Source organism: Vulpes lagopus, chromosome 2 (assembly GCF_018345385.1).
Source record: "Vulpes lagopus strain Blue_001 chromosome 2, ASM1834538v1, whole genome shotgun sequence".
Classification (NCBI taxonomy): domain Eukaryota; kingdom Metazoa; phylum Chordata; class Mammalia; order Carnivora; family Canidae; genus Vulpes; species Vulpes lagopus.
Genome location: NC_054825.1, coordinates 5014553 through 5031023, shown reverse-complemented (window position 1 = coordinate 5031023; position 16471 = coordinate 5014553). Strand labels below are relative to the sequence as shown.

The window sequence follows — 16471 nt, the reverse complement described above, 5'->3', positions numbered from 1 at the left end:
GGCAGCCAGTGTACCAGGGATGGGATGAGCCTGGACAGGATCATCAAAGCACACAGGACCCCAGGCGCCATGCTGAGAAACTCTGTTCTTTGCTTGCTTTCAACTTTCTACATCATTTGTTTGCTCCTCATTGTTTTAAAATTATTTTTCAAGCATTTATTTTTTTGAGTCAACTGTAGAGGTAATTTTGGAATCACATGTGGCTGTAAAAAGTAATACTGTACCCAGTTTCCCCAGTAGTAACATCGCGCAGAACTATAGCACAGACTCAGAACAGCATGCCAACATTGATATGGTCCATGGTTCTCGTTTGCATTCCCCCAATTTTACTCGTACTCTTACCCCTATTTGTGATGAAAAACTTCAAACATACAGAGAACCTGAAAGAATAGTACAGTGAAAACTACTATTCCTAACAACCCAATCCACCAGTTGCAAGCGCTTCGCCATACCTGCCCCTTCTGTGTCTCTTCTGTTTCACTAACTAAGCAGCCAAACCTTGTTAAGTGTGTGAGAAACGTGCCTCTCCACTAGTGTCTCAGCCAACCCCTCTCAAGAATCAAGAGCATCCCCAGGGGCCTCATTGTCTTTTCAGAACATAAAATACATAGTGTCCATACTCTGATTTTCTTTATTTTCTTTGTATTTTCTTTGTATTGTCTTTTTATTTTATTTTATTTTATTTTATTTTATTTTATTTTATTTATTTTTTTCATACTCTGATTTTCTTAATTTTTCCCATTCTTTCTGGTCTTTCATTAGGGGCCTCCTCAAATCAGGATCCAGTCCAGATTCACTCATTGCATTTGGCTGCGCCTCCTTTATTTCTCTTTTTTTCTAGAATAATCCCTCACCTTGTCTTGTCTTTCTTTGTGCTGCTTTGTAATGGCTTTCAGCTTGTTCCCCTGTCCCTCCACATGTCCTGCAAACTGGAAGGTTGGCCTAAAATTCAAGTTCATCGTTTTGGCAGGAGAGCTTCAAAGCTGATGTGAAATGCTACCCGTCATGCCCGTTAGGTGGGTGGGAATGCCGAGCTGACCATTGCTGACCGTAAGTTTCGTTGCGTGGTTGAGAGTGGGTACCAGCCTGAGCTCCCCACTGTGAAGATATGTGCCCCTTCACAACTATCATGTAATCTTCGGCTGATGCTTAGGCACCCATAGAACGTTGGCAAATGTCCAATCCCCTGACCAGTCTTTATCTGATGAATTTAGCATCTATTGAGGGTCCTTGTCTGAAACACTTACTCTTTCTGCTTAGCAGGATTTTCTTCTGATGTCAAGACACTTTGTCTTTAGTCTAAGAAATATCAGAAAGTCCCTGGAGATATAGGTTAAATGGGAGATTGGGAAGTGTCAGTGCCTTGACCAGATTTGAGTTTGAGAAGACCGTTCTGGGTCACGGGTGGGGGATTGCGAGGGACAAGAGTGGACATGGGCAGATAGGCTGGGATTCCCCGTTGACAGTTCAGGTAAGAGAGGATGACCTCAATTCAGGTGGATGGGGATGGGGGTGGACAGAAGCAGATGGATTCGTGACAAGAAGATTGTGCCTATGGATTGATGGCTATTGTTAGAGCTGCCCACTTATTATATGGGGCATCCTGTGAATAATCAAACAGAAAAATACAGCAGAAATGGATTCTCACTGAAGGATGACATTTTCCCAGAATATCTCGTATTAGTCCTCTGTGTCCCCTTGTTGACTTGGAGATCCCAGCGTAATAGTCTGCTAAGCCTCATCGGCCGTGGCAGGAGCCATCGGCTTGGCTAGCAAATTATGCAGACGGACAAGGACGCCTTGCAAAACCTCATCTTCCACAATATGCAACATTTTGTCTGATCAGCAAAGTACTGAAATTTAACAGCTGAGCCATACTAATGAAGGATGGGACTGTGTTTCCTAGAAAAAAAAAAAAATCAGGGAGTTGGGAAAATATGCTTCTCTTCCAGAATAATAAAACCCAGACCCTGTATCTCAATTATTAGGCTTTGAGGAGTGATCAGCAAGAAAGCCAGCAATTTCATGCAAATAGAGATGTGGCCAAATTATGGCACTCAGCCGGCCAAATATGCAACCTTGTCATTAAAATGTGAAACTCTTGACAAAGTGGGAAAACCTAAGTAGGGAAATATGAATTGCAGTTATTAGCCTGGGGAGAGAGACCCTGTTCGTCGTGTCTGGGGCCCGGAGCACTCCTGCCTGGTGTGAACTCGAGGCTTGGTGGTCACAGCACGGGCGAGCAGAGTCTGGAGGACACGGGGCAGACTCCTCCCTCTTGAAGAGGTCCCGGTCCTGATTCTCGTCTCGCCTGGGAGCGTCTGTTGTAAAAAGGGGGTCACCGTTGCTCCCTGAGGTTTTATTCATGGGAGGGCGCACACAGTAGGCATGACCTGCCAGGACGTGGCGCTGCTGGTAAGGTTGCCAAGGAAGTATTTCCCTTGGCACCTCAGCTTATTGATGCCACTGAGTTTAACTTGCTCCTTTTTGCAAGAAGCACTTGTTTAGGACTTTGCTGGGAGTTGCTTCCTTGGCTGCTTAAATTCTGACTGCCACCTTGGGCTTCACAGCCATTGCACCTAATTATGATTCCATAGATTAAAGAAATGAGAAATATCCACTCATTTGGCAACCTCTGGCCACGGCCTCATTTTTCTAAGTGGAGTCCCCTGGTGCTTTTCCCCTGCCTACCGCACAACTTGAGGGAGCGTGTGGGCTACCGGGGAGGTGTGCTTTTCAGGATAATCGCTGATTTTGTCCTGGTCAGCTCAGAGCAAGTGCTAAGCCATCAGGTTGAAGAAATTCTCCTAATTTTGCCAGGCAGAGGCTGGAGCCCCTAGGAACCGGGGTACCTCTTCCTGAGGCCTCGAGCAGAGTTATCAACGTGGAAGCAGGGTAGCACAGCGGAGGATTACCATGGAGTACAGTGGGTCATGTCCAAGGTGGCACAGGCATAACTGAGTAGTTCATGGGGTCGGAGCTGCCCTGTGAAAGTGGCCACACGACCACAGGCTCAGTTGGGTTTGGTGAACTGACCTGGTGCTGATGGTCAGGAGCTCCCACTTGAATCCTTTTTTTTTTTTTTTTTTTTTTGCCATTTCTCAATTACATAAGAAAAATGAATGGCTATTAATACTTGATAGCTTGATGGGCCCTGCTCATAATGAAAAATGTATTTAGAATAAACCTTACATGTTATGTGCGCAAAAAGTACCTTTTCCTATCAGCAGAAAGAACGCACATTTGTAACCTGGAGATCTATGATGGCTATTACAGAGACCTACCCAGGTACTGTTTCTGAATATATCCCTGAGAAAGCTATCACAAACAGGAGGTGCTCTGACAAACGGGAAGAAAAAAAAGCTCCTGTGATATATCTTCATTACTTTTTAGAATGTTTTCATTCAGCTTAACAAAAAAAAAAGAGGTCATTTTTTTTGTAATTACTCAAGAGGGGATTGGTTTTCTCCCTCTCTTGGTGGGCTGTTGCAATGTTCTCTTTTTTTATTTCAGGATTTCCTGATGGAAACATTCATCATGTTTAAGAACCTCATTGGGAAGAACGTCTACCCTTTCGACTGGGTGATAATGAACATGATGCAGAATAAGTGAGTAGAGGGAGAAAAGCTCCCACCTTTTTACAAGGCGTCTGATTCATGCCTGGTGGGAACAGTGGTGTTGCCTGGATACCATGGGGGCTCTCCGATAGCGAACACATCCTCCCCACTCTGTGATGCAAACAGTTATTGGGAGAAACAGACCTGGAGATTGGGTGGTTTTCTTACGCGGGCGCAGGGCTTTGCATCCTGGAGAGATACAGAGCTGAGCCCAAGCCCCCCTTAGCGTAGGTCCGGGGCATCCTCTGACAAGGGGACAGTTTGCCATCAATGTGCCATCTTGTTGTAACCACATGTGTTTATTAGCCCAAGTGTTATTCACTCTGTCTAGGTTCTTGAATGGTGTTTGCATTTGTCCTATTTCAGCTTTAAAAAGTGAGCATTTTCTTCATACTTATTAAATATTAATCTTGTGCCTTGTTTATCCTTTCCCTGTGTAGGGTGTTGGGTAACTTTCCAGGGTTTGTGTTTTATAATTTCTGAAAGCACCAACAATGATCATCTGTTCTCAATTGCATATGATTCCTGGAAGAAATTCCCATTGACCTCCTTTTTAATTTTTTTTTCCTTCTTTCTTATTGCATTTTTTTATGGAGATAATTGTAGATTCATAGGCATTGCAGTTATAAAAAGAAATACAGAGAGATCTGTATACACTTTACCCAGGTTCCTTTAGTGGCAACGTTTTGCAAAACTAGAACACCGTTCTGCACCCAGGGGCTCGGCATTGATGGAATTCACAGATGTTACCCAGATCTTCCTGTTGTAATTGTGCTTGTCCGTGGCGTTGCTTCTGGACCCCGCCACCACAAGGGCCCCTGTTGCAGCCCATCTATAGCACCGCCTCCTTGCCCCTCCACCTCTCCCCTCTCTAAACCTGGGCATGCACTAATTTTTTCTCCACTTCTAAAATTTTTGTCATTTCAAATGCGACGTATTATGCATCACATCAAAGATAACATTTTAGGGTTGGCTTTTTTCACGCTGCTGAATTCCCTGGAGATTCATTCAGGTTGTCGGAAGTATCAGTAGTTTGCTCCTTTTGATTACTGAGAGGCTGAGAGGCATTCCATGGTATGGATGTATCACAGCTGGTCTAACTATTCACCTGCTGAAGGACATCTGGGCTCTTTCCAGTTTGGGGCTATTAGAAATAAAGCTGCCGTGAACATTCGCATATAGAGTTTTTTTGTGAACATAATAAGTTCCTTTCTTTGGCATGAGTGCCCTGGGGTAGGTATGCAGGGTTGTATGCTCTCTACATTTTTAGGTTTTTAGAAACTGCCAGACTGTGGCTGTACCATCTTACATTCTCACTAGCAAGGTGACAGTGATCCAGTTTTTCTGCATCCACGCCGGAATTTGCCATGACCACTATTTTGCATTTTAGCCCTGGTGATCGATGTGTAGTGTGTCTCATTATAGTTTTGATTCGCATCGTCCCTGATGCAGCAAACGATGGCTTGCCACGTCATTAAGGAAGCCACAGAGCTGGTTGTAATGCTGACCAGAGTGAAAGGCAGGCCTGGTGCAGAGTGTGGGAGGTGGTGAGTGTGGAGTCTGTTCTCTGCCTTGTGACGCCACATGTGAACTTGACCTGCATCTCTCTGACGGAGTAGCCATGGCCTGGTACCCAGCCTATCCATTCCACACCCCTGGGATGGGGCAGTGGGGTGCTGCTCCCTCAAAGGTCAGATGTGATTCACACTTCAAGTTGTTGGACTCATGCCTCTGATCCCCGGGTTCCCATGGGGTAAACTGTGAAGGAAGGCACAGCCCCACTATTGATTTATGCTATTTTATAATGAGTGAGTGTCTGTTTTCAGTTCTCACACGATGATTGCTTCCTTCCCTCTTCCTTCTATTCTGTGAACTATCTGAGCATCACTTCAGAACCACATGGAGGTGAAAGCCACATGGCCTTTGGCTCAAAGTGTGGAGCACCGTGCTCAGAGTCTCCTTCTCTGGATATTTGATCCAGCTTCTCCTGATGTGTTCCACTGTTTCTACAGTGAGAAGGTAGCTTGACCTGTGGTCTCCAGAACTGCGTGTTCCCTGCACATCAAGCCAGCCTTGTCCCTGTGTCCCTACTCACTAGTGCACGTCTATAGCACCCGGATGCAGGACAGAGTTGTAGATGTGTGGTGGCATCTGGGACCCAAGCCTTTGCATCTCGCCATAGAGAGGAGAGTTTAGGGGGCAAGGAGCCATCTACGAGGGAGAAGCCACAGTCTGCTGTGTCCTTCTAGCAAGGGATCTGATGGCCACTTCTGAGGATAAAGTCTGGTGTAGGTGATAATAGAATTCAAGTCTGGAGCGGGGAGTCCATCCTGTTCTGTTGCTCAGGGTACATGGAGGCTGCAGTTTCAAGAGACAGCTTGATAAGGGACAGACTCTGAATATAAAATCCCTATGGTTTATTTTATGTTGTACATAAAATGTAGTATGGAGCCATCTAATCTAAAATCCTAGTACTCTGAGGCCGAGCCATCCTGCTGATACTGCTGCTTCTGGCAGAGCTTTCTAAGATGAGCAGCGTTTGTGTGCATATGTGTATACTTGTGTGTGCGTGTGTGTACGTGGACGGGTGCATTGGAGCTTGTTGGTACCAAGCCAAAGCCCTTTGATTTGCAGAGATTCTGGCTGTGTGAGGCTCAGACCCTTCTGGGTTCCCATCGCACTTGCCACATTCTGTAGGAACAGGTCCCCAAGCCAATGTGGGTAGCAGAGGAGGAAGCCACAAAGGAGGCGTGGACGCCCAAGTTCGGGCAGCAGTGACTGTAGTCTTCACTCTGGAATCCCACTGCCCCCGAATGCTGTCCCCTCTCTTGAGTAAATAATACTGGTTTTTAGAAGCCACATCAGTTGGGTTTGGCAGGAAAAGGTATTACCTGTGCACCAGCAACTAGCTAAAACCTCAAGCTATCTCAAGGCATCTAGGTTAGTGACTCTTCACTTTTCTTTAATGTTCTTGCTTAACTGCCAGGCTCAGAACGAAGATTTTATTTCCTTGTTCATTGAATCCAGTCATTCTTTGTGATGTGTTATGTGTTTGCCTCCTAGGACTGCAGATGAGCATTTGGCGCGTTTTCTGTGTGCTCGGCGCTGTCGTGGGGAGAGTGCAGTAATCGTGCCCGTGATTCCCACAGCAGCACTCTGAGACAGCTGGGGTTTTATGCCCATTTTACAGATGGGGAAATTAAAGTGTGGAGGTTTGGTAACTTGCCCAAAGATACAGGGCTGGCAAGTGACAGGGCCAGTTTTTAAATCCAGAGCCACTCTCTAAAGCATCCTGCTTCCTTGCATGTGTCTCCTGCTTTTCAAAGAGTATGTTGTTGTATTTAACCCTGGTGTCCTTTCAAGTGTACCTTTCCTGAGAGATTTGTTACTTATCCGAGTGGATGTTAAGCACAGAAGTCAAAATGTTCTTATCTAGCTTTCTTCCCCATGGAAAGTTTATGCTGCTAAAGAGGATATCATTTTTTCCCAAAATTCATGGAATTTTGCTGCTGTAAACTTCTAGAAGAACAAAAGCTCACTAATATTGAAATAAAATAATTCCCTGTAGAAATTACATAGATACCACATAGCATTGTTTCTGTGATGTTATCTATGTTTGTCTTTTTCTTTAAAGATTTTATTTATTTATTCATGATAGACACACACACAGAGAGAGGGAGGAGGGGCAGAGACAGAGGCAGAGGGATATGCAGGCTCCATGCAGGTAGCCCGACGTTGGACTTGATCCCGGGTCTCCAGGGTCACACCCTGGGCCAAAGGCAGGCACTAAACTGCTGAGCCACCCAGGGATCCCCTATATTTGTCTTTTTAACAAACCTGTAATTTGACAGCTCAATACCTTCTCCGTTGCCAGACTTCCATGCTCTTCCTCTTCCTGGCATGTGTCAGAGACCTCCTTGCATCCATAGGATAAGCAGTGATTCCCAGAAGCTCCCGCAGTTCTGTATTTATGTTTTAATGGCACAGCTGGACGTGCAGTTTTACCATCCACAGCTTAGAAATTGACAGACTCAGCCCCTGCGGTCTCTTAAATGTTTGTGTGCTTGTTCAGCTTTGTGTCTGCAAATGTAGACATGGGGCTTGTCAAATGTAATTAAAGATGGTGCCCATCAGTTCTAGAGCAACCACTTGTAAATCGGGAATCAAAGTTCTAAGATCCAGTGAAAGTCCCAAGGACAGGAGTTACTTGATTGCTGTGTTCAGAACAGCAACTGACTGGTGATGGCCTGACATTACAGCTCTGCTCTCAGATATGACAGTGCCAGATGGTAAGATGACATTTAAGATAAGCACGGTTCAGATATAGTAGAAGTGTGCTTCCGTGTTATCATCCAGAAGTGCTTTATAATCTTCCCCGAGGCAAGGAAAGGCTAAGTCTCCATGTAAGATCTGAGGCTATATTGGAAGCAGAGACCTTCTCTGTTAGCCTTTAAGTACTGGTATCCATCCTTGAGCTCATATTAGCCAACCTTTTTGGATTTATTCTTCGTGGTGTGCACAGCAGAGTCTAATATTGAGGACTCATGCTGTGTGGCTATCATAGAGTTCTCTTTGGTTGTTAGGAGAAGGGTGACCACTTGTTTGAGTTTCTGTGTCTCTCTTTTAGTCTTAGGACTTCAATTCATCCCAGTAGTGTGTTTGTACACTAAAAATCCCAAGCTAGAATTTTAAAGCATGGGAGTGTTCTCGGAGGCAATGAATGTACTCATTGGTTTGACGGAATTCCTTTTTCACCTTGAAGAAAGCATTTGTTGTAAACTGCCATAATTTCACTTGGGAAAGGCATTTCTATAGTCCATCCGGGGTGGAAAAAAAGGGCAGTGGTGAGTTTAATTTTCAGATTTTGAAAATTTAGACTTTCTAACTCATATAATGTGTATAACATGTAACAAAACCCTTTCCACGTTTGTCAACCATTCAGTCAATCTTGCAACTGAATTTACAAAAGAAATTCAACTACCCCGATTTGGATTCTCACTAGGCCTTGTTGCTTGTGTCCCTCTCTCAGGATAAAAAATAAATGAAACCAACATTTTGACCCCCAGGTCATTCATAGCTTAGGTCATAAATAGTGATGATGCATCATTTTTAAGCGTTCCTCTGTATTATCACTGATTTGGTATCTTGCGTTTCTTGCTTTCTTCCACATTAAGCTGGGGCCTCTTTGTGATTTGTGGTTTATATCCTACATCCTTTCATATGAGACTTGGTCTGTTTTACAAGGAAAGGTTTGTAGACCCTGAAAATAGAATAGAGCATGGAAAACCATAGAGAAAACATGAAACTCTCTAGAAGCCAAGAGACGCGAAACTGCCTGGAAGACAAAGCAAAAAGGAAAATATAATGGGCTGCAAAATCGTCACTCGCTGATAAAAGAGTTCCTTGCAATTTGTCAGGGGAGACTGACAATTTATGATGTAGATCCTTAAATGACACATCAAGTCAGAGAATATCACAGTTAAGGAATCAGATGAGAACTCAAAATTCTGCCCACAGTAAATGGAAGAGATTATCATTTCAAGTTTGAAATGCTTAGGATGTTGCCAGTTGGCATATATTGGCCGTACCAGAGCCCGGTCATAATTGGACCTGTCTGAAAGACTAGCTTATCAAATACAGAGGATTTTGCTGACTTGCCAAATATAGTCTTGTCTAATTGTTGACCATTTAAACATTGAAGACCATCGGTCAGAAATGATGGCCTGGTTTTATTTTACCTGGAATCAAGTTAATCTTCTATTTGTCCTTAGAAACCCTGAAACTGTGTCTCTACTCGGAATTTTTGAGATCATCGTTGCTACTTTTTTGATGGGTCTAGGTCATGTTTTTGATCATGGCCTGTCCCAGGACAGTCCAGGCTGATGCTTATACAGTCTGCGTTTTTCATCAGTTTTCTGTCCGCTACAGCGTCGGTGCATTTCAATGTGGCCTCTTCCGTTCCTCCTTCTCTTCCCTGTGATTCAGGAGTCTTGTGACCAGGTTGCGTTTGCCTCAGTCCATTACGTTTCCACCAGCCTAACATATTCACACACTCATAATCGCATGTGGCTCCTTGCGTGCGGTAAATTTCCCATGCATATTTTTATAACGTAGTCATTTCTCTCCGTTTAAATACAGCACATTTCCCCCACTCAGGAGCAGTATCCATCAGATGTATCAGAGTCCAAGATGGCAAGCTCATGGATGTTTCTGCCAAAATTAATTTGGCGTGTAGTCAGGACAAGAAAGGGCCTTAAGCCTTAGAAAGGTATTTCTACCTTTGAGATGCCAGGCTTCTTAAGGATAAATCATGATAATGCTCAGAAAGCAAATTTGCAGGCTAGGCTGTTTGCAGGGACAGCGCCGTTTGGTTCCATTGCCGTGGAAGGATTTTTGTCCTTGCTAGCACTGTGCCTTGGGCTCAGAGCAGAACAAATGTGCCATTTGCCTTAGGGCAAAAGAAAGAGAGGTGGAGAGGTCCCCACTCGCTGGGAATCTGCCTCAGGGGTTAAGACACCAGCTAGCTGAACGTGGTCGAGTCTGGGGGGACTGTTTTCCTGCTCAACCTCCTCTTCAGGAAACACCTCTCTCTTGGAAGGGCACACAGCTGAAATCTTTTTGCAAGTTGAAAGCACAGATATAAAGCATTTGGGGCTCAAGAGACTGTTGGATTATTTCTCCTCAACATCTTTTTTTCTTTCCTTTGAAGCCTGGGGTTTTAGTTGATGTTGTTACTTTTAATTTAATTTATTTTTTCAACTTCCTGGTTTCCTACTGAGGTTTTGCATATCCAGTGGCTTGAAGATTTTAAGCACACCCTAAGAATCATTTTTCCCCTTTGAAACTGTACACGGCGCTGTTGACATAAACACCGTCACAACACACTTGCTGAGGACCACAGGAAAAAAAAAGTAAATATTGTTCTGCAGGGAAGAAATTGGAATTCAAAGTCAGTATAATGAAAATATTCTGGAATGAAAATTTCCCCAGAGCTCAGCATGGCCACGTCTTACCCAGCTCACACATGTAATAATGTCGGTCTTTGAACCTTGATGCTCTCCACAGAAATTGGCCTAACCTGAGATGTTTTGCTGCTCAGACCCCGGTTTGCACACACAGAGGCACATGCCTGCCTCCTTGTTTGGGCTAAGCCAGTGTAGACCTGAGCACATTTCTGGCAAGTCTCCTGGAGAAACACATGAGATGTTTCCCTGGGGCTGAGTTGGCCATCTTCGGCAATGGGATTTCAAGACGGAGATGGATTCCAATCTATTAATGGCACCCTGGATCTCCCAGCAGGAAGAGGACCCCACCTGCATGATACTTTGCTACCAAATTAAATACTATGGCATTTCCATAAATTATTTTCGTATTTTCCATATAGTTATTCTCTGGCATGCGTGCTTTTGCTCTGTGCTTAATAATTAAGCTTGGCCTGAAATTAAAGCAAATAATTCCAGATCTTACCTGGTTATTTATAACCAATTTATTGCACGTAACATAGATCTTTTATCCAGTTGGGTTTTATTCAGATTGCCTCTTTATTTAATTCAGAGATGAAAACTCAAACTACTCTCAAAGGAATGGCAGTGATGAAGAGCTCTTAGCCAGGACTCTCATTTAGGGAAGCTGACTTCAGAGGAAAGTTTTGAAAGGGCAAAGTCTGTTTAAGAATTCTCAGAGCTGGTGCACACCTTGCTGCGAGCTCGTGGCTGGTGTTGATGAGGCCGTCTGCTGGCACTTAATCCTGGAGGACGTACTTCACTTTATAAGAAATGAAGCCAAGTACGCTCTCTGTTTGATGCATGAAACTTCTCTCGATGCGCGAGACAAAATGGAGGAAATACATTTTATTAAGGTCAATCTCCAGATCCTGCCGTCCTAAATGTTTACCTCCAGCGCTCCTGGGACTTTGAAGAAATCATGTGCAATGTAAGACCCTGTGCTGGTAAACTTTTATTCTAAGGCTAGGATGGGAGGAGGAGGAGACAGCCAAGGTCAATTGAATGCCTGCTGAGTTGCTGGCATGGTCTTGGTACTTTTCTTGTGGTTCTCAGCCATGGGGGATTTTGTTGTCTCCCCGCAGCCACACCCCAGAACGTGGCAGGGTACAGACACATTTGTTGCTTCACTCCTGGGAGAATGAAGGCTGCTGGCATCTAGTGCGTGGACACCAGGGATGCTGCTAAACATCCTTCTAGGTGCAGAATGGCCCCCTTCAAAGAATCATTCAATTCAAAAATGTCAATAATAACCACATTTTGTAGATAGAAAAAACTGAGTTTCAGTGATATTAAATAATTAATAGAAATATATGTGACTCATTTCGGTGATCTTCTCTTTATTGACACATTTCTCAGCCACCCCTCCCTGTTGTAGGACCCCAGCAAAGATAGCATCCCTTACAATAAACACTAGTGGCCATCCCCTGAAGATGCTGGGAATGACCTTTCTCTTACTGAGGAAGCGCCTGTGAACTGGAGGCAGTTTCCTCGAAGGTGCCCTGTCAGGTGCTCCAGCTTCTCAGCAAATCCCTCTGCTTGCAGAGCCAGCCTTAGGAGCAAGGACGGTGTGGGGATTAGGGTCGCACTGACATGAATTTAGATCCCAGGCTCACCACAAACCAGTATTTGTCTCTTATATTTTTTATAATATCCATTCCAACAGATGCAAGGTGATACTTCACTGTAGTTTGATTTGTGTTTCCCTGATGATGAGCGATGTTGAGCATCTTTTCACATACCTGTTGGCCATTTGTTTGTCTTCTTTGGAAGAACGTCACTTCTTTGGAAAAAGGCCTGTTTTTATAACTGGATTGTTATTTGTGACTGAGTTATATGAGTTCTTTATATATATTTTGGATATTAACCCCCTTTTTTCTGAATATTTACGCCTTATCCCACTTTCTGTGCATACAGGATAAGAACTTTGTTTCAGATAAGCATGTTACAGATATGTTTTCTTATTCAGTGGCTGCTTTCTCTCCCTCCCTCCCTCCCTTTCTCTCTCTCTCTCAATAGTGGTTTTGTTGGTTGACATTAAACATTTTTATTTAAAATTTTTTCTTTAAAAAAAAATCTTCAAAGGCACTTGCACAAAGAAACAGAGCAGACTTCCTGCTGGGGAGTTGGTTGTAACCAGCATGGTGACTGTCCTGATAGAAAGGGAGGCTGATGTTACAGATTCTCTCCATATAGGAACCTCTGAAATAAAATCATCTTGAAGACAGAACATGCAGTCACACCATTCATTACCATACTCTGGCTGTTTTCTGGACAGGAGATCAGAAATAAAGTTGAACAATAACTTTATTATGATTCCCCCCACCCCCGAGAGTGGAATATTTAAATTTTTAAAAGATCACATATGTAATACATTTTCAGACTAATAAGGAAATGATAATAAAATTTGATATTTCTCCGTAGAATCAAAATGTCAACAGGATTGTGGCATCTTCTGTACGTGTTTGCTCATAGAAGATGCTTTTCTATCTCCCTTGCTTGCTCTATTTTTATGGAATTCTGTACACCTGTGTGTGGATCTTTGATGCCGTGGTGGGGGGAATTGCCCCTTGTCATTGCGGTGGCTGGTCCGTGCCCAAGAACCTGCCTGGCCCAGAGCAGGTGCTTGTCAGACAGAAACCACCCAACTGGAAGATGGTCAGTGCAAAATACTGTCTTATTACGAAGTCAACCATTAAAAGTCCGTGACATGTTTGTAGCAATGCTTTTCCAGGAACAAAATCCAGTTCGCCAGTTTATATATGGGTCCACAAGGAAATAATTCCAGGTACAGGTATCCAGTGAACAAAATAATACTTCTTACTCTCTTGAAGATCTGTTAATGATTTCCTGAATTGAAAGTTGTCCTAAACTGACCACGGACGTGTGAGGCTGATGCCCGTTGGTCCCGGCGGGGCCGGTGTCTCAAACCTGCAGGGAGGCTGCTCTCTCCTGCTCCTGTTACCCTTTCCACTGAGACTTCCCAGGAGGGATTTTACTTAATACTGTACCTGTCAGATTCCCAGAGCTGCAAGTGAATGGAAGATACAAATTATACTGTAAAGTGAAATATTTCGTGTTATCCTACAGTTTGGTTGATTTAGGAAGAAAATGAACGCTGACAGCTCGGTCTTTTCAGTTCACTGGATTCTAATGACTCAAAAACAAAAGCCGAAAGCCTCTTCCCCCTATCGCTGTATCAGAGATGCTCTGAGTCACTCTTGTGCAGAAGACCCACTGCCCTGCAGCTCCGTGTCAATGATACAGAGGACCCGAGCAAGGGACAGGCAGTGCTAAGTGCAAATATTTGTAAATATAAATATTAACCGTGCCCAGCAGGGGAAGGAGCACGTTAGCTGTCTGGCTGTCTGGGCAGCTTTTTAGCACTTAACACTTTTCTGTGCATGCAGTCTATTTTTCATAGCGGCCAGGGCCTTTGCCCATTCTGTCTGATGTGTTGCCCTTGCAGCATGGGGCTGCCTGGGATGCTGAGTTTGGGGAGAGTCAATTAGAGGAAGCCCCCCATCTCTCCTGTTCTGTGATTGTTCTCGATGGCCTGTCTTCTCTTCCTGATGCATTGTGCTCAGGGAAAAAAATCCTTGAGGTTTCCTGTGAGAACTAGCAAATCCTAAAGGGTCGGTGACGGGCATGGAGGGGGCACTTGATGGGGTGAGCACTGGGTGATATGCTGTATGTTGGCAAATTGAACTCCAATTAAAAAAAAAAGAAGTCCTTTGCATTAAGAAAAGAAAAATCCTAAAGGGTTAGAGTGAGTTCTCCCGTGATGGAATGGGACGGGATGTCTGTTTGGAAGAGGTGGGTGACTGGTTAGGCTGCGCTCCCTTGACCGAGGCCAAAACACAGACACTCCCCTGTTCGGATTTGCTATGGGGCACTTTCTGTACCTTGGTCCTGGCTGCAGAGGGGTTGGACAGGTGGCAGTCTGGGAGCTGGCCTCCTCAAAGCTTCGCTCAGCCTCCAGGGGATTAAGAGGTCAGAAATCTGATTTGATTCTTCAGACGGAATGTTATTGCTCAGCTAAAGTAAACGGCCATCTCAATCCCCATCTGAAGCCGCAGCTTATTGTGTGGATGGTATTTTTAATTAGCCATTAACCTGCCGATGATTCGGAAATGGAAAACAGGAGTCAAGCTGAATATTGGACCGATTGCTTTATTTTTGATATGAAACCTGAGAATTAAGCTTGAGTTAAAGAGAATGGAGTGCTTCCCTTTTATGAGACACCCAGAGGTAAACACGGTCTGCCGGTAATTCACGAGGGCCTGGCTTTTCTGAGCAGCATTTGTCAGACAGTTGGTATTCTCTCTTGGATCCTAAGATCTCCAAAATGTGGTGCATTATGAAGTGAGTTTCTAATACTGAGAAAAAACGTGAGAGAAGGGAAATGCCCTACTTGTTATTTATATCCTGTCTATAGGGTGAATTTGGGGTGGTTCTCCAGCTTAAGGAAACCATACATACGACCCAACACCTTAAAGTAACCACATGGATAGATGGGGATCATTGGGGGAAGAGTGGAGCAGACGGAGCTCTATGGGAACCCCGCACGTTGTAAAGCACCTCATTTTGCCTCCAAATCTGGCCAAGCCCAGCCAGATGAGGGACAGCATTGAGTTCCATCATCCCTGGGGTCTGATCAGAACAGTTCAGACTTTCTCCCACTGTGTTTTAGTGTTTTCCTGACACTAATTTCTTTCTTCTTTTCCTTTTTTTTAAAGTTTTATTTCTTTATTGAAAGAGAGAGCAGGTGCACATACATGGGAGAGGGTAGAGGGAGCCCGGACTCTAGCTTGGCTAGATCCCAGGACCCTGAGATTATGACCTGAGCCAAATCCCTGATTCTAATTTCTAAGGAAATTTCTTATGCCATCCTTGGAGGCTGGGCAGGAGTTGTTTTGTTTTACATAACTGAAGATGCCCGCCATGGCAGATTTGAAGAAGTGGTACAGACCTTCTTTGTGTTTGATTTGTTGTAATCACCTGGTCAGAGTCAGGATGGAGAAGTGGATGCTGGTCCCGTGATCATCTTTCCCAGGTTGCTAAGGTAGGGTCATACAAGGAGCTTGCTCTGCAGGTGGGGAAGCATGCCGCCTTCACAGCAGGTTATATTTTGTTTTCAACACACCTGGGAATTGGATGGCCGTCGGAAAGTGGTTTGACCTCCCCGGGGCCACCTGCGGGTAAATAACAGTCTGGGAAGATTCATGGTGGTGTATGTCAAGAGCCCAGCACAGAGTACCTCTCCACAAAGGCTGGAGGGAGTGACCTCCCCAAGCTCAGATTATCATTACTATATCATTCTTGCGTTAAGGGGATGCAGGGGTCAAGCTTTGGGAGCCTGTAGAGCAAGTGGCTCATGAGGCTCTGGGCTCTTCCTCTCCATTGTTAGCTGAGCGGCCTTTGGTGGGGGCGGGGCAGTGCAGCCAGCTGTCTGCACTGAGCACTCAATCCAGTGACTCCAGTTAGTGGATGGACAGCAATCCAACATGTGAACCACAAGTGGTAAATTGTTGTGACTCAGTGTGTTCCTTCCCTGGGAGACCCTGGCCCTACCATGCCTGGGTGGACTGGAACCCTTTGTATTTAAGTGCAGTGCCACTGACCTGGGATAGCATCTGCCTTCACTTTAGCCTTGAGTCTCGTCCTGGGAGAGGGTGCGATGGCGATGGGGTCCAGCCATGGCTGCATACCCCCTGAGATTCTGGGAGACTGTTCTCTGCAGCCCCTCCTAGCTGCTCCAGTTTCATTTACAGAGCTGCAGGGAGTCAGAGCCAAAGCCCTTTTCTGGAGGGACAGTGACCTGGTCCCCAGTGGTTGTAGAGGAGCTGTGGG

The 16471-nt window shown here is 44.7% G+C and overlaps 1 protein-coding gene across 2 annotated transcripts in view; it reads left to right on the top strand.

The window, feature by feature from the left end:
• Nucleotides 1-16471, top strand: part of DOCK1 (dedicator of cytokinesis 1) — a 497787-nt gene that overhangs the window by 317416 nt on the left and 163900 nt on the right. For both annotated transcript variants that reach the window (XM_041744687.1, XM_041744686.1), the window contains exon 29: nt 3514-3608. In XM_041744687.1, coding sequence (XP_041600621.1) covers nt 3514-3608 — 95 coding nt within the window. The remainder of the gene's footprint in view (nt 1-3513; nt 3609-16471) is intronic.